Genomic DNA, 19,192 nt, shown 5'->3' with positions numbered 1-19,192 from the left:
CTGTGCTAAGGTCAAATCATGAAGTTACCAGGTTATCCATAGCTATGAGTAGATTCTCTCGAGACTGCATTATTAATGTATTAATGATAATAAAAATATCCCGCAGGTCTATCCTGTTTACAATCTTCAATGATGTTTCATACATATTATGTCAGGTATAAATTAGTGTGCCTGTTTGAGAGAACTTCTTTTACAGCTTCTTTTTTTTTTTTTTTTTTTTTTTTAACTTTTTATCGGTGCTGGGCATCGAACTAACACCGCCTGCTTGCAAGGCAGGTGCTTATGCCGCTGAGCTAAATCCCCAGCCCCTTTACAGCTTCTTTTTAAAATTCGTATTAGTTTTTACTATATAGACCCAAAGTTATAACACAATGTTGTAATATACATATATGCAGTGAAGTGATTAGTATGGGAAAATAAATTAAGGTGTCCATTAATTTAAAATTCAGCACTAGAACAGAAAGTCAGAACACCATACCTGAGAGTAGAGAATATTGACCCGCGTCCCTCCAGTTAGTGTATCTAAATGACTTGCACAAAACAATGTACTCATTGTAAATACCCAGTATAGTCCCTTGGATTAAGTGCAGTCATCTCTCAGTAACCTAGGTACATTTTTTAGGACCCTTGTGGATAACTACATCCTTGGATGCTCAAGTCTCTCCCATAAAATGATGTAGTACTTTGCCTGAAACCTATGTGAAAACTCCTGTGTGCTTTGAATCATCCCTAGACTACTTGTGATACCTACTACAATGTAAACATTGCATAAATAACTATTATATCGTATTGTTTGGGAAATAATAACAAAAACAGGGTCTTTATATGTTCAATATAAATACAATTTTTAAAAGTATTTTTTATTCACAGTTGGTTAAATCCACAGACACAGAACTCATGGATGTGAATGGCCAACAGGACTCTATTTCTTAACCATACCTTTGTAAAAACTCACAGTAATACTCCATCCTCATGTCTTTGATCTTTTAAATCGGGGGTGGCAGAAGGCAAAAGGATTCAGATGGAGGGCAAAGGGCTGTTTTTATTTTTAGATCATCAAAAATACTAAACTGTTGGTCAGGGTGATCCATGAAGAAAGAAAAACAAATTCAAACTCTGACTAACAAGACCTGCTGTGTGTGAGTCACCAACGAAGCAGGCAAGGCCTCTGGACACAGGAGGAGAAGCACTTAGGAGGCACAGCATAACAGAAGAGCGAGCCCTGCGGCTTGTTGGTCTCTTCACTGGACTATTTCAACACCTGGATGCAGTCCAGAAGAAGAGAGGTCGGGCAGCTTAAAAATTGCTTCTTTTTCCTACGAAGAATGTTTTCAGTGACCTCAAGGAGGGATTTAAGAATGACTTTCTGAGGTGTGAACATGAAAACAGTGGAAGTTTCAGCAACATTGATGGGAATGTTTGCTTCTAAGTTTCTTCCAAGATACAACAGAGCTCTTCCAAAAGGAGAGATCCGGTTTTACAAAGGAAGAAAACAGTCGTCTTACAGATTTCACCTATGCAAACTGGGAAGAGATTATCTTTATAAACAACACACAAAATACAAATAACAAAAGTGTTTGGTCAAACATAAAGGTTTGCAGTCTTTAGCTTTTTTTTCCTCATTGGCGCTTTGTTAAAAAGCAGAGAAATATAAAATTATATTTTAAGTTGTTCAATCTTTTTTATGTAATTTAGATATCCCTAAAATATTGCACCTCTGATAAAAAATAAGAATGATAGTGGACATCCCAACTCAGTTTATAACTCTTACCAGGTATTTCACTGTTTTATCACTGTCTTCTAGGGACCAGGTTGCTTATCTGGGGAAAATATGACAATACTCGATTTTACTTGGATAGATTTACCACAGGAATTGAGACCAGTGGTGAGGCTGGAGAATAAAAAGACAAACAAAGAAATTGGAGAAGCTTCTACCCCTAATTGCTACAGTGCACGCCTGGTGCCAGCGAGCGCCAACTACCTGCAGCTAGGAAGAAGCCTGGCATACATTAGGGCTCCTCTTCCCCTTGCTAATCTGTGAAAATCTTGTGGAAAATCTCCAAATTCCATTTTTCATGGCTTTGTTACTTACAATGAGACAGAAGAATCTTTCTTCAAGGTTCAAGGCAGTCTAACTTGGCTACCATGGTCCCCAACTCTGCACCTCCAAAATGAGGTTAAGGCATATCATGGGTCACTTCCTTAAATATCATTGGTTCAAATTTCCCTCAGACTGGCATTATTTTTCCCTATGTCAATAGTCATAATGAAAGAAAAAACATTGAAAAGATAGGGCAGTACTCAAGCAAAGAGTGCAGAAAGAACTAGCATTTTAAAATGCTACATCCCCCCCCCCCAGTGACACTTGTCGGGCATGCACTTTGTTCATAGTTGGTGAATTTGTTAAGGTTACTGATTTAAACCAGATTTTTTGATCCTGTAACAAAATACTTGTGAAAATCAACCTAAAGGGAGGAAATCTCTCCATGGTTTTGGAGGTTTCAGTCAATGGTTGCTTGGTTCTGTTATTTTAGACTTCTGGTAGCACAGTACATTATGGTGTTGGCAGCTTGCAGAAGTGGCTATTGTGGATGGCAGGGAAGCGGAAAGGAGAGGGGGAAGGTGCCTCAAAATCTTTCATGGATGCAGCCACCAAACTTCCTTCCACTGCCTAATGTTTCCAACACCCTCCGATGGTGCAAAAGGCTGGTGATCGAGCCTTGCATACGTGAGGCTTTGAGGAACACTTCTGGTCTAACCTACAGCAGCTCCTCTTGCTGTTCCCATTTTCACTCCTTTTTTTTTTTTTTTTTATGTATTTGTTGTCTTTAATTTTCAGTACTGGGATTAAGCCAAGGACTTTGACACTTGCTAAGGCAAGCACTCTGTGTATCACTGAGCTTTATGCATGGTCCTTTTAAATAAAACGTTATTTTATTTTGAGACAAAGTCTCTCTAAGTTGTCCAGGATGGACTTGAACTTGGGATCCTCTTGCTTTGGCCTCCCAAGTAGCTGGGACTACAGGTGTTAGCACCCATTTGGTTTTGTTTGCTAATGATTCCTCTTTTGTTCATTTCTAGGCCAGAGAATGACCAAGGAACACAGTGATTAAAGGCACAGGCTGTGTTGAGAAAGCAACTAGGATATAAATTCCAACTCCACAACCTGATAGAATGTGGTGGGCAGTTGTCTTTACCATGCAGTTAGACAAACTGGCTGCTTAATGAATAAGCACTCATATAAATTAATCTTCCTAAGTCTACACTGATATAACATTGATATTCTAGCTCTTGAAGAATATTTTACTTTCTGGTTCAAGTGGTCCAGAATTATTTATGTCATACCTTAGAGATGGCATTGGTTTCACATGGTATTTGATAGCCATCTATCTTTCTAACATGCAGTTACAAGGCAATGATCAGGTGTTATTAAAATAAGTCTGGAAGACTATAACCCCTCAAACTTGATGGACTCTATCTTCAGGCTATCAAGGCCACATCTTGGAGAATCCACACAGGATAGCTTTCATTTCTTGCATTAGATGGGGGTTGTTGTATAGCAAACCAGTACCATATTTAGTGGATTAGAACTAATTGTTTTTTAATGATTATAAGACCGTGGACCAATGGAAATGTTTTGCTGATTTGGGTCAGGATGACCTGATGCTGGCTGGTTTGGCTCCTATGATCCACAACTTATCTGGGTTGGTCCAGAATAGCCTTTCTTGCATGTTTGTGGTTGTTGTTGGCTCCCACTGAAAGCAGTGGGGATAAATGGGTCATGTGTAATTTATCGTTTAGCAGACTAGCTCTGGTTTATTCATGGAGATCACAAGTTTAAAAGAAAGCAAGCCACAGTGTGCAAGAACTTTGCAAGTCACTGCTCAGTCATCCCAAAACACACATCCCAAAGCTGATCTAGATTCAAAATGTGGAGAAAGATACTACTACTTAAGAGAATAGCTACAAAGATATTGTGAAAACGTAGGAACGGTGTAGAAATTTTTTAGCTACTTTTGTAATCTACTACATGCTTTTTGATCATAAAATTGACACTGTTCCCTTCTGGTCTACCCATGCAATATATTAGACCTAGTTTTTTTATTTTTCTCTACTTCATCAGGTTTCTTCTGGATCCATTCAAGAGAGTGTGAAAGACCGAGTGATCGACTCAAGACTGCAGCTATTTATCACCAAGCCAGGACTCTACACCTGCATAGCTACCAATAAGCACGGAGAGAAATACAGTACTGCAAAGGCAGCAGCCACCGTCAGCATAGCAGGTAGGTCGGGCTTCCGCGCTGACATTCCTCTGAGAGGGGAGAATTGCTCTATTCTGTGTCTGGCTGTGGGGAAATCTTTAATTTCTTATTCTGATCTACTTTGGATTATTTCCTCCTCCATAAATATACTTTAGAAACCTAGATATGGATCCTGGCTAATTTTTTTATGTTAAAAGCTCGCTTCTACACTACTTACCCGAGTGCTGAGCAACAGCTTTGGGTAACAACCTCCAGGAGTTGTGTTTGCTATAATTGCGCAGTGCAAAGCTCTTCATCCCCACTGCTTCCAGTCCCAGCCAACAACAGCTTCCCTTCCTTTCTTCCTTCCTTGATTCCTTCCTTCCTTTTCCCCTTTCTCTCCCTTTCTTCTTTCTTATTTTCTTTCCTCATTCCCTCATCTTTTCCTTCCTTCCTTCCCTCCTTTCCTTTTATTTTTTTTCCCTTCCTTCTCTCCTTTGCTCCCTTCTACCTGGCATTGAGTTAACTAAACTTTTCAAGGCTCTCAAATAATAAGCCAGCAAATATGCAACATGATGGCACCAATGTCTGCATGGCTGTTTCTTGAGACATGTTTACCCAGGAGCATGATTTTTATGGGTTTTACTTTTTATGCAGATGACAACAGAACTTACAGGTATTTGTAAGAAAAAAATGCTGACAAATGGATTTTAGGATATTTATGTTATATTATAAATGTTTATTTTTAAAACTTAAATGTACCAAAGGCTTCTGAGAACATTTGTGGAATTCCTAGAGATGGAAGTAATCCCTGTATCAGGAAATACCAGGCTTGTTATATTCATAGCAGGCCAGCAATCCAAGGCTCAGCAAAGAGGTGTTTGGCCTGACATGCAAGGCAAATGCTGGTAGAAGCGGAGCCCAGGGCTAGCTCCCCAGAACCTGTTTCTTATTACAGTGTCATTTCTTTGATCTTCCCTGATGGAGGACTTTCCACTTATGTAGTGACTTTTATTATGAAGTGAACAGAGAAATATATATGGAGCCCTGGACATGATTGGCCATGTTGGGCAAGCCTAGGAAAGAAGGAGAAGACTCCAAAACTGCGGTTCCTTATATCATCTTCTCCAGGGATATATTTAGTTTCTAGGATCTCCAGACATCATGTCAGTCATAGGAAATCATTTCTTCTGGAGAATGACAAGACTCCTAAAGGTCAATTAAACAAATCATAATGAAATGATTACTATTGGTACAGCCCTTTGCTGAATATGAAGCCCTTTCACATGCGTGTTTATCCACTATCCTGGATGTGGACCATTGTATTGGTGAGAGTAACAAAGAAAAACAAATGGGTAAATTAACAAATGGCTCTTTCAAGGGATTATCAGTCTAGAAGAGAGGTTTGTCACACACATGATGGCGCAGACTATGTTGTTTTGCAGAAATGTAGATGAAGAACAACAGCACAGAGGAGAAGGGGAATTGAAGGGTTGCTTGGGAGCGGTGCCCTTTGAACAGAAGATGTGTTTATAAAATACAAAAGTGCATCAAGAAAGCAGCAAGTCTGTTGGCTAGAGCATGGTGGATACCACAGTGGGGTGGAAAGTCAGGGGAAAGGATTGAAATGTGGGCCTCTGCCAGCTTATAAAGAGCTGGATAGGTTTGATGTAATATTCTAGCAATGAAAATAATGTAATCTCACCATCTTCGCTTTATTTTATCAAGGCCTATTAAAAGATATTTATATAAATTTCTAAATATGTCTTACACATGTTTTCATAAGTGGGAGAAAGAGCACATTTATGTATGAATATTCAAGTAGTAGTACATAACTTTATTTGATTTAGTTTAGCCTACTCTTCCACTGGATAGAGGAAAAAATTACTAAAAGAATCTCATTTCTAGCAATTTTTCAGTATTCAGAGATAATCCTGGACCAGAGCTCTTCCGCCCCTCCTCCTTCCATCTCTCCCCACTGGAAGGCAGGAAGACCAGGACTTGTATGGATGCAGTGGTGTCCCATGAATTCCCCCGGTCACTAGTGACATCTGCAGCTGGAGAACTTGTGATTTCATCTCTCGGCTTAGCTGAGACCCAAAGGGCTTCTCTCACTGACTCAGCTCCTTCAGCTCCCACCTGGTGCAGCACAGTCCTTTGCATCTCAGTCAGATCTGTCACCAAGCCTGGCTAGAGTCCACTCTACCACCTCAACTGTGAGGCCACCCTGTATGTCCCTTTTAAGGACCTTAAAGCAGGCCTGCTGAATCCTAATTCAACCTCTCTTTGTCTCTCATGGGGCCTAAGAAACTGCTGGATCCCTTTCAAGGTACACAAAATCAAAGGAAAAAAACTTTGCTCATTGAAATCTGCTGTCTACTCAGCCATGTCACGCTATTATGTTTACACTACTGTTGGAACCATGCGATGTCAGGATACAGGCTCCCTAGAGATATTTGCTTTTAGTATTCCAAATATGAAGTTTGAAAACTCCTTCTTTGATTTTTTCCTAATTAATCAACGTCTACTTAAAGACTTTAGTCCTGAAAAGGAATTCTACAAAACATATACCCAAAGTCGTCATCTCTCCCTTCCTCTTTACCACAACACATCAAGGGGACAGGACTGGTCAGGGATTCTCTCCTTAGTGTAGTAACCTTCAGAACCTGCTCCTCACAAGAGCAAAGGTGGTTATGAAGGTAGCGCAATGACCAACAAGGTGGGGAGCCTAGTACAATGGTTTTGTCTACTATTTGCAAAATTGTATTTATCCTGTGGGCGTGAACTTTAAGACCAAGAATGTGATAGTACATATAACGACTGCCTCTCCCCTCCCTGTCCTAGTCCAAATGAGAACCTAGCCAACTGCATTAACAAATAGAATACAGTGACAGAGAAATCTGTCATCCTGAAAACACAATGCTATCTTTGGGTGGTAGAAAGAGCTTCAAGGTATGAAACATGCAGCTTAAGAGGGCGACGTATTTGGGTGAAGGAAGAGACCAATCAGCAACATCAGCATGAGAAAAACAGCAATGGAAATTTCGTGAGGAAGAGATAGTGGGAGCGGTGTTTGTTACGTGGCTGACATGTAGCAGCAGAGGACATACAAATTGCTGAGCAGCAGAGTTGACTGCAGATGAGAAACAGTCAACTGTCAGTAGGTGACAGTGATCTTGTAGACTGGAACCTGCAATGATCTGACTAGTCAATGGGCCTGCCCACAGTACTGTGTCACAGTATTCTAGATGGGGATAACAGGGACCTAGAAGTGAGATTAGAAATACTCCTGAACAGGGGTATATATTTATAGTCATAGCTAAAGGGTCATTAGGGAATTTGGGTACAGCATACAGAAGCCTGAAAATGGGACCTAAAATGTTGCTGTCTTTTGAACTGCATTGAGAATATCTCAAACTACCTGTATTTAGGGCCGTCATGTTGCAATGTTGGGGATCAAGTAAGGAATAGAGTTTAGATAAAACCTGGGAGAGAAAACTTAGAAGATTTACAGTATGTATGATAAATCAGAAACATGGTATGAATCATAGCCTTAATTCATAAGAATCTCCAAAACTTGTCTGTTCAATCCCACATCTGTCTTTCTGGTTGGCTGTCACTGGCTCTTAAGAGACGTCATACCCCCTTTATCCAGAATCCCCCAAGAGGACCTAAGGGAGGTATCCTACATGCAATCAAATAGGACCTCTGAACTACACGAAACATCTGCCGCTTTCTCCTCCTCTTCGGTCTAGTCTTGTCAGTTGGACCTGCTCAATGCCCCAGGAAGGCTTCCCCAAGGAAACTACCTCCCAATCCTGGGGTATTTCTAGGAACAGTATTTCAGAGCAGTGAGGCCAGTCTTAGGAAAAGGAAAGCATTTTAAACAACCATGTTCTTGTTCTCCACAGACCTCTCACAGTCTGGGTGTGATATATGCTTTCTTCGTTTTTGTTTTTAGCCCTCTCTCCTGTGACCTCCGGTAAAGCTGGCCAGAGGTCCAGGGCTTCAAGCAGACATGGTGCTCCCTCTTATCATTCTGGAAGTGCTACTTACCCCAGACTCTGTCATCTCTCATTTCAGCCAGGCCCATGCTTCCCTTATGTTCTGTGGTCAAAAACCTCCTCTGTCACAGAACTATGTTTCACTTGGAAGATTTTACTCCATCTGTGTATTTACGCAGCCCAGCAGGAAAACTGGAAATTCGAAAGAGCTAGTCTAGTGCTTAGGATTATGTCTAATGATATTTCTAGGATTTAAAGGACAACAGAAAATCAAGATTAGCCCAAACCACTTCCATGTGTTTGCCCAAATCCCTAGGCATTGTTTGAGAAATGTGATATACTTCTTTCTGAGTCATTTACATTTGTTGTTGGTCATCAAAAGGAGTTAAAAAAAATAAATAAATAAAACCTCTTGGATACTCTCTGCATAAAAAGGAAGTTGCATTTCCCTTCCAGTCACAACCCCAGTGGCTCAAGTTGCCATTTAAATGCACCAGGAGGCTGGGTATTTGGCCATTTGCCTTCTCTTTGTGATGAGAACCTTAGCTGATGGCAGAGATCAGCAGGACAGCCCGTGTTCTCTCTAACAAGCCTTGTCCTTGAGAAGCCAGGGGCCTCTGAAATAGACTCAGGGATTCAGGAGAGTAATACAAATGTTTACATTGCCCATTTTCAGTGAGATTAACGAGATTCTTTATTAGACAGTGAGGTCCAGGGTTCTGTCTGTGCTTACCTAGTCTTCAGATGCAGGAATGAATCAGGGGTCACATCCTTCCTCTACTGGTAGGTATTCCTCATTTCACCAAAGTCTTCATTGCCTTCCACATCCCTGATTTGGGCTAATCACAGGGTTTAGGAATTCCAGTCTCTAACTTGTAACGCAAATGAATAAACATAAATGACCAAAAATGGACAGTAGGAAGAAACATGGTATTGTAACATCGAAGTCTCCCAATGAGAATGACAGTGTCCTCTGATTCTTTTAATGGCCTGAACATAAACCACATAGTTTGATTTGCCATATTTCAAAAGAAAGCTAACAGTATTACAGAAAAGACAGAATTGTGAATTCTATAGCGTAATCAGCAACAATCGAAGGTGATGCCATGTCACCTGTTCTATCTCCTGTTTGATAGTCACGCTACTGTTTTCCCCCAAGGTTGGAAATCATTTTCAGGCATGTAGTGACCTAGAAGGGACACACGATCCCCTTCACCATTCAGTGCTTCAATCAGCATGGGCAGAGACAGTTCTTTACCAACGTAACCGACACCATGTGCCCTGGCATTTCACGGTGGATTTACTGCATTTCAAATTGATTAAAAGTGTTTTGCTTTTGTTTTTGTTTTTAATAAAAGAAGAAAGAATAAATGAGTAACAGGCAGTAAGTAGCCTCACATAATTGTTACCAAATGTTCTGAAATTAGGCACAAAAGGTGTTTTTTTTAAAAATCAGGCAACTTGCTTAGGGTAGATACATGTTTCAGCAGAGTCAAAGCTTTACTAAAATTACCAATTTTAAAGACAAATATTGGTGACTGCAATATTTTTTTTAAAAAATCTAGTTTTGACATAAAATCATTTGTTATAATTTCAGAGTTCTTTGGTCCCTTCTCCATTCCCTTAAGGAAAAAAAAAAATATAGACTACCTATTACCTTTAGATTAACTTCATTTCTCTGTGCTTTATTTTTTAGCATCTTATCTCCTCCCAGGTATTATTTCTAGATTCTCTCTGGCACTTGTTCATCTTCATTCAGTCAAATCTTCCTTTTGCATCTTACAGTGAGAGCTTTTTCATAAGTAAATACATATATCTCACCTCATTTTTCATATATGTACATATGCTTAGCTCCCAGTGTTTCGGGAGAGACTCTTTGCTCAGCTTTACTTCTCCAAATTGTGTGATATTCTGTCTCCAAAGAATTTCCTGAGGTCCTGTTCTATTCACCTATAGATGTGCAGTGGCAGAATTGCCATGAGAATTAGAGCAAGTGGGTGACATCTTTCTCAGAGCACCATTGTGATATAGAGCTCTGTCCATCCTCTTTCATATCCTTTGATAATTTTTATTGGTTAAAGATTCTTTTCAGGTCCCTCCCCTAGTTCGATAAAATTTCAGTTCTAACTGTGATTTAAAATTTGTGGACAGCATACATAGTAACATCTATAAGATGATCAAAATGAGAGTCCTATAGACCAAGCTGTCCATTTTTTTAAAAAAAGGAAACTACTGGTTCTTTTTTTTCCCCCAGAATGAAAATAGTTGTTAATTATAGGATACTTATTTAGCTATCATCTGCTGATCCCTATGGTTGGAGTCCTGAAAATTTTGTACATTTTTGGACATTTCCTTCATCATCACATACCAGTCTTTGGTTCTTATTTCTGATTGTAGCAGGAGCTGCATCACAAAGGAAAATAGCTTTCCTCAGGGCTAGGCCTGGGCTTCTGTCCTCAAGCTAAGCAATTCATATGGTAAAGGGATAAATTTTGTAGCTAAATTTGGTGACTAAAATTAGGATCTGTAGTAAAAGTGTTTTTTTAAAGTCGCATCATGGATTGCAGAACAACTTTGAATGATTCATAAACTCAGCAGGAACCAAAGAAGTATTAAGGGTTCACAATATTCTATGTAACCGGTATATTGAACAACTTACACTTGGTAAGTACACAGAGAAAATAGTGTGATTTTTCTCCAACCATCGAGGGACTGAGAGATGATGCTTTCCTGGAATCTTTTCTTTTCTCAGGAATTAAATCCCTCACAAGCTTGTTTAGTAGATCCCATATATCTCGGGTAATGTTTGGAGATTAGAAACCACAATCCAACCTCATTTAAATGTCTGCTCCCTTACCCAATTTAAACTTCATCTGCTTCACTCTGTCTACTGCTCACCAGTCTCATCCCAGATCCATTGGAGAGTAAACAAGACATGGGCTTCTGCTCTTGTACACCCTCTTCATTTCAAGTTACTCTGCATGTCACAGAAGAGAATGTACAGGGAAGGGGCAAATGTCTATTCCTGTATAAGACGTATTTTAACCCTTTCTCTATGACTGCTCCTGCTTCTTGCACTGGCACAAGGAATGTACTTGGTAATTGTTAGCATCATATATATATATACACACACACACACACACACACACACACACATATATGGCAGTTTTGGAAAGGCATGTGTATAGGTTTCCATGTCACACAGTACTTGGACCCAGAATTTTAATACTTTAATGAATTAACAATGCTTCTGTGGTATAAGTGTCTGATAATTGATATGAAACATGAGTTTTTCCAAGAATTCTTCATATCACACAATACACTAAAGTGGAAGATTCCACCTAATCCCTGTAATCTTTATTGGGGTTGCTTTTGTGTACATTCATTTAATCCCACTTCTTGATGATAGGATGCTTGCATTATCACCATTGTGTAATATGGAAGCCTGTACAGGGGATTCTCCAAATTACTAATGCTCTGTATCAGTCAGTAGATATTGCAGCAATGAAGCACTGATAACCCATAAAAACATTAAAATCCTGGATCAGGGTATTGTGCCTGTATGTAAAGATTCTCCTAGGAACTCATGTTTCATGTCAGTCATCAGATACTTACAACACAGAAACATTGATAATCATTAAAAGAATTAAAATCCTGGGCCCTGTGCCTGCTGGGTGTTGATATTGAGTCCTTTGTTTATTGTCCATTTGAAGTAGACATCTCCTTAAGCTTCAGTTTCCATATTACACAATACCCTGAGGCAGGATATTCATGTAATCTCCAGCCCTTGACCTCAGTCTTTACTAGAGCAGCCTACAGTTTCTGCTCACTGGGATTCTTTTGTTTGTTGGCCACCTGATAGCCCAGCAACCCTCTTATAGTGCCTTCTCCACTAACAGGAAACTCCCAAGTCTCTGCTGTCTAAATTGTGGGGAGTACTACTGCTGGACTCTCTTTTTCTGCCCTCAGGAGTGAATGATTATGGTTCTTTTAATCCTAAACCATTCTTTAGCTTTGGGCTCTAGTTTCTAAATTTTAGGCAGTTGAAAAGAGCGCCATTAGATAGGGGTCTTTATCCAACTTGCCAAAAATGACTATTTCTTTATAGTTTTGTAAGAAAACAACTTTTGAGTCTTTTGTACATAAAGCCCCAAAACAGTCACAGACTCCCAAATAACAAAAGCCTGTAGTTGCCAAAAGAATAACACCAAAATGGATTCAAAACCATCAAAAGGAGTTAGCTCTCAACAGTCAGAGAAATTCTAATATAGCAAATTGGTTTTAGATAAAGCCTGAGTGTGGTTTGCTTTTTTACTTTTATAATGGGAGTTGGGAGCTGAGATCGTAAAGCAGTTGGTAAAGAACGTGAAATGTTAAATTCCTTTTACTAAAAGAAGACTGAATAATTCCAAAATACTGATCACCCTTCCAGAGGCTCTCCGGAGAATGCTGCGGGAGAATCTGAGACCCCTCCTGCTAAGAATCACGTAATTCACCAGAGGAGAGGCACAAGGTGCTCAAAACCTTGAGCTCTTGCCTCTGTAGGTATGACTACTACACAGTTTGAAAAATGACTATAAAACAAAAATATTCAAAGAAATATTTCAATACAGTGACAGTAATCACTGAGTCCCTCTGAGGACAGGACATTGGCTGACAGCATTGGTCATATGTCCACCAAGCCAGCCTGACCTTTCCTCCACCCATTCTTAATTTGTGTCTAGTCTCTTTACCATCACATGCTGGTTTCTTAAACCAAAGTTCTCCAGTGCCTAATAGAGGGAAATTCTGATTCTGGATTCTGCCTTGGCTACTACTGCCCATGGTTGCCAAAGTATGAAAATAATACAGCTCCTGGGGACAGTGTTTTCTTAATCTCTTTCCCAAATCTGCTTGTTAATGTGATATCATGCATCATCTTAGAAGCAGAGAACTTTATGGAAACTTAGAGCTAAATGGTATCAAACTTTTCCACAGCTTAAAATGAAAATATACTAACTCTCTTTTTTCCCTTCCCTTTTTAATGTGATTTCCTACTGGAACTTCCTTTCCTCTTAATAGAATGGAGGTAAGAATGTTTATATCAATGTTTTCATGTGTGTGTGTGTGTGTGTGTGTGTGTGTGTGTTTTATTTCACTGGTCTTTAACTGGTTTTTGCTGAGCCCTGAGCCTTTTTTTAAAAAAAGTTAAAAAAAACCTTTTTTTTAACTTTTAAAGTTCTTAGCATTTTAATGCTCTTAAAAGATTATGACAATGATGATAGCTAACAACTATTGAATATTTACTATATATCAGACATTGTGCTGAGAGCTTTGCCTATATTATTTAAATGTACCCCCCAAGATATTTCCATGAAATAGGGTTCATGATTATTTCTTTCCAGAAATGAAACCAAGAGCATTTCTTTGAACTCATGAGTTACTAGTAAGCAACACAATTGGAAGCGAAACTCAGGACTGACCATAGAACTCCCAGCTTTTTCTAAGAGATAGGAAAGAATAACATCTTGTTTCACTTTGAGCCTTACAATGTTTTACATATACTATTTATAAAAATTTACATTCATTAAAAAACTATGAAGTATGATGACTATGACCATCTAATTTCATAAATGAATAAACTGAAATGCAGGATATTTATAACAGTAATCATAATGATAATGACAATTAAATACTGGTAATTAATAATAGTAATAACAGTTCCAGCTAAGTTTGGGGGTACATTGATGGGCATCACTTTTTGCATTTTGACATTTCAGTGGCTCCATGGAAGAACTGTTTATTGCTCTTTCCACTTTTTCATATAAGAAAAAAAATATGTACCAAGAGTTGCTCAAACCACATGAGCAGCAAACTACAAAGCTTCAATTTGAGTTCAAGTAGGTAGACTCAAGAACTCACCTTCATAATCACTGCACTACACTGCTTTATCCAGGTAGCATAGACCAGAAGATAGAACCCAGTGGTTTATTTGAATTGCATGGAACAAAATAATTTATTGATAACACAATGTGACTTGTCCTAAATCTTGTTGCAATTCATATAGCTTTAATGGACTTGTCTACTCAATAAATAGTGATATATTATGTGATTACTATAGTTCTAAGAGTCAGAGTACCACACTGAAGCTGCACATCTGCTAACGATACAAGCACGGTAAAAGTTAAGTTAAAATGCAGGCTATTTTGATGAAGAAATGCCATCCTCCATTCACATGCCTTGTAGGGCACCTCTCTATCTATGTATTTTAAATCAGTAATTACATTCCTAGTACAACATTAGAAATGGGGAAACAAAGTCAATTATACATACTTGCTTTTCTGAGGAGTTTCCATATTTAAAAATAAATTATAGTGGAAATGTGTCTAAATTCTAAGGACTTAAAGGATAGATGTAGGTCCAACACATGCAAGTAAACTCAAACAAAACAGTATAAAGTCATACTAGCTAAATAAATACCGATTATAAACAACTCTATATCGTTATGCACTTATGATTACAGAAAAACTTTCAAGCTGTGTTAACAGAGAGAAAATTGCTCTCACTTGCAATTTTGAACTCGAGAATTTTTATTATGAATCCTAAGAGATAATGTGTTGGCTCAAATGAGCTCTTTCACATTGTACGCATATTTGAAAATACCATGTTATATATGATTCATATTCACAATTTTATCAATTAAATTTAAAAAGAGAAAAATAAAATTTTAACTGGACTGAAGAAATATTAAATATAAAGGAAATTGTATATATAAAACCAATGTCAATCATGACATATATTAAGTGAAAATGAACTAGTATTAAGAATTTTGTATAGTGATTTGTCATAACTGATCAGAATCCAATTTTTTAACAAGGTATCAAAAATTATTAGCTCATTTTTACTGTGAGAATTTTGTTAAGAATTTTTATTAGTCAATTGCCTTGTGAATTGCATTTACTGACCCCTGTCTTAGCAAATGAACCACATTATAAAGCCAGTTAGCATAAAAGAACAAAACATTTCCAGATTGCATAAGATTGGAAATGGGTTCACCTTTGTTGGAAGAGTTCAGTGAGGGGATAGGGCAGTTCACATGGAAGGGAAGGTCAGCATGAGGAGCACTGCAGCTAACAAATGCTCCTCCACTAGAGATGGAGGATCAGAGTACGGAGTTCCATTACAGTAACACAGTCACTGTAATGCAGGCAGGGAGTAGCTGGCCATCTAGATATGCCTTTGGACAAAGTGTTATGTGTTCAAAGGGTGCCCCTTTTATAGCTACTGGAAGACAGGATTTGACAGTGTGACTCATGTATGTTAAAGAAAAGAAAAACAGGAATAACAAATGTTCAATATCCAAGTATAGATACTATATCAAGTCCCTTAATATTTTCAAGTACCTCATAATCATATGGAAAACTATTAATAAACATACACACTATAAACTTTTTCTCAACATGCAAAGTGCTTTAACAAGCTAATAGTCTTCAGGTTATTGGGAATAATAACCATAATTATAACAAAGGTCTAGTTTTTATTCAAAACATATTGGTTTTTATTTTCTATTTTGCCTTATGTAGCTAATTCTAAAAAAATAAATGAGTAATCAAATCTATTATGCCACACTAAAGTTGTTCCAAAGATTTTTCTAGGGCTATTATTGAAAAAAGCAGCAGAAATCCAAAAAGGATTATTGATTGTTGACTGTTGATAAAATAGTCTCTTATCTCAGACTATTTTCATTAATGAACATTTTCTCAGATTTAGTTTTTTTCCAAAAAGATGTGACTTTTGTAATTAAAGGAAAAATATAATGAACATCTATCAATTTTAAAACATTGTAGAAAATGAAACAGCATCATCTCAGTAGTTCACACATAACATTCAGACCCTGAATGATTAATAATGGATTCAAAGACACCGTAGGAAATACTTAACTTCTACATGACGTAATTTTTTTCTGTTAAGTAAATAGGGTCACACTTGTTCTTTTGATCTTCTCTGTTTAGTGAGATACCATATTAATATGTGGGAAGTTTTCTAAGCTATTTCTTGTCACCAGTTATCCGGTTTCTTAAATCACAGCATCTTTATAACTTCTTTATTTGGAGAGGTACCAAGGATTTTGTTCCTAAGCTTTTGGTCATAAACTATTTCTCTCAATCTGTTTCTCACACTTACCAAAGGTTTCATAACACTTTCATTTTTTTTCTTATTCAAGACTTTTATATTTAAAATATCCAGTATATAAAATCATATAGTAAAAACCATGACTAATTGGAGAAAGGCTAATCTGAATTAAAGTAAGAGTCTACCATTATTTTAAAGTATAGCTGTGTTTCTTTGAAGTGTCTTGTCTTATCTGAACATGCTGCATCTTGTTTTAGCAAATTTGTTTTGAAGACTAGTGGTGTTGATTTGTAAATGATCCCTTTTCCAAATTCAAATAGAATCTCTTAACAACTTAAATTCTTCCCACAAATTTCAATGCATTTAATTTTTTGTATATAAAGACAATAAAATGCTAAATTCCAGCCAATGTACAAGTCTAAATAAGAATACAGTTTAAGAGTTTTCTATCATTGTTAGTAAAGTAATCTAATGGAAGGCATAAGGACCTACAGAGACCACCACAGTGCCTACGCATAATTATTATTCAATAAACATTGGTCAGATGAGTATTCGAGCTATTATTGTAATTTCTGAGATGGTGTGAAGTTGACAGATTGTTTAATTATGCCATTAACATCAGGCATTTTCATCACTTAACTGTCATTTTCAGTTATTATGGGAGATAACTCTTAAATAGCACATTTTTTTCCCCATATGTTCTCCATTAACATGCAATAATGAGATCAGAGAAATTACTTATATCACTCTACAGAGAAGAGCACGTGGGACACTGGGTGACCTGGTGACTACCCCCACACATATGATCAAAAATTACTAGAGCAGAGGATGCTATGTCGCTCCTCTTTATGCCACATCCCATGCTTTCTCTTCCTTGTGTATGTTTTTCTTGAATGGAATTCTGGGAAGATGTGTGAGTACAAAAACCTTAAGTACATAAAATGTTGCAAAATGTGATTATTCTACAAAATTTGGATACTTAACTATCATGACATAAACAAACTGTGTTTTCCATGCTGCAAACGTCTTGGGTCTTGGATCAGAGTCATCATTACTGTGCTCTATCATTTGTTAACCATCCAATGAATATGCCTTCCACATCCATTTCTTTGTTTATATCAAATTATTTGCAAGATGCCTGCAAACTGACTTAACTAACAGCAGTGGAACTCTGTTTATAATGTAAATACAAAAATGACTAAATTCATTCAGTCCTTGATAGTTCCCATTGCTTTCCACACCCATTATCCCATTGGGATTTCATAAGAGCTCCCTGATGTAGCTACAAATGTAGAAATACAGCTAAGAAAGAAGGTAACATTCTGATGGGGCATTTCAGTTAATTTGCTGGTATGATTTTTCTTGCATTTCTGTGATGCAGATGTGAACACCAAAATAAATAAAAAATGAGTTAATTAATTACTTTTTAAAAATTTTTAAAAGGCAGACGAATGCCAGGACACAGCATGTGACTGGGAACATTGTTCATTGCTTCTTTCAGTAAACCACACAAAGATAACAAAGGCTACTGCGCCCAGTACAGAGGGGAGGTGTGTGATGCAGTTCTGGGCAAAGATGTCCCGGTTTTTTTCAACACCTCCTACGCGGACCCTGAGGAGGCCCAGGAGCTACTGATTCACACGGCCTGGGATGAACTGAAAGCTGTGAGTCCGTTTTGCCGGCCAGCCGCTGAGGCTTTGCTGTGCAACCACATCTTCCAAGAGTGCAGCCCTGGAGCTGTGTCTACTCCTACCCCCGTTTGCAGGTAAGACCTCAAAAACAAGTAAATGGCAAATTTACACTCTTCTTTCTGCAAACAGGAAACGTTTTCCAAAGAATCTATCTTGAGCAATGGTAAAGATAAAAGCTGGCTTTCTTTGAAAAGAAGAATAATTTACAAAATTCCTACCCCATAAATAACTATATTGCAAAGACTGAATTTCTAGAAAATATGAAAGTCAATGTTCTGTCATACTTGTTACTCTTCATGTCATCCTATCCATGAATATCCCTTCTTTTTATCAAATAAAAAAAATTCTAAACTAACACAGACTTGATCAGTACGCCAAGATAAAGAGTATACTTCAAGTTTTTCAGTATTAGTCATCAGTGAATAAAAAAACACGGCAAGCACTGCAGGGTATCAATGTACAGTAGGTACATCCTCTCTTTATGCTCCCAGTACTTACACTCACGCTTCACTTGAGTGGGAAGAACAGGTTTTAATACGTATTTCTTTAAAATTTCCGTACTCTTTAGCATTGAAATCCATGTGTTACATAGAATTACCTCCGCTTCCATATATAAAGGTGAACTACATGAAGCAGCCTGGCTTTTGAGCCAAGTACAACAAATTCTAATGACATGGTTCTTGATTCTTAAGTGCCAGATCTCAGCTAAACTTCAGTTTTCTCCTCTGGACAGTGGAGCTGAGAGATGAAAGGACAAATCTTACTTATTCCATATATATTAGAAACTGGATAGATGTCATTCTTCCTGAGCTTTCTTTGAAAACACATAAAAACACCCCCACAACACCTTTCTATCCCTATTTTGATAAAACCCAAAAACAATTTAAATTGAAATCATATCAACACTATCAACAGATCACTGATAGGGTCATTAAAAAGGATTGTTTTTTTCCAAATGTACTATGAAGTTTGAAGGTTTTTCGACATTGTTAAGTATACTATGTTTCCTCACCTAAAGAGATTATATTGTGAACAGATATGGCATCTAAAAATGTCCACATATTCTGGACTTGAGGGTATTAGGAAAAGAAAGAGAAGATGAGGAAAAACTAAAGCTATTGCCAAAAACAGAAAATAGGACAAG

General features: G+C 37.7%; 1 protein-coding gene across 4 annotated transcripts in view; it reads left to right on the top strand.

Moving 5' to 3' along the window:
* Musk (muscle associated receptor tyrosine kinase) overlaps window positions 1–19,192 on the top strand; it is a 94,439-nt gene that overhangs the window by 56,216 nt on the left and 19,031 nt on the right. For all 4 annotated transcript variants that reach the window (XM_003463784.4, XM_003463782.3, XM_003463785.3 and 1 more), the window contains 3 exons: window positions 4,124–4,283; window positions 13,307–13,313; window positions 17,859–18,122. In XM_003463784.4, coding sequence (XP_003463832.2) covers window positions 4,124–4,283; window positions 13,307–13,313; window positions 17,859–18,122 — 431 coding nt within the window. The remainder of the gene's footprint in view (window positions 1–4,123; window positions 4,284–13,306; window positions 13,314–17,858; window positions 18,123–19,192) is intronic.

This window comes from Cavia porcellus, unplaced genomic scaffold (assembly GCF_034190915.1).
Source record: "Cavia porcellus strain 051 isolate PalLab524CR breed Dunkin Hartley unplaced genomic scaffold, mCavPor4.1 scaffold_1, whole genome shotgun sequence".
Lineage (NCBI taxonomy): Eukaryota > Metazoa > Chordata > Mammalia > Rodentia > Caviidae > Cavia > Cavia porcellus.
Note: the sequence above shows the minus strand (reverse complement) of the source record. Positions and strands in the feature narration are given on the sequence as shown.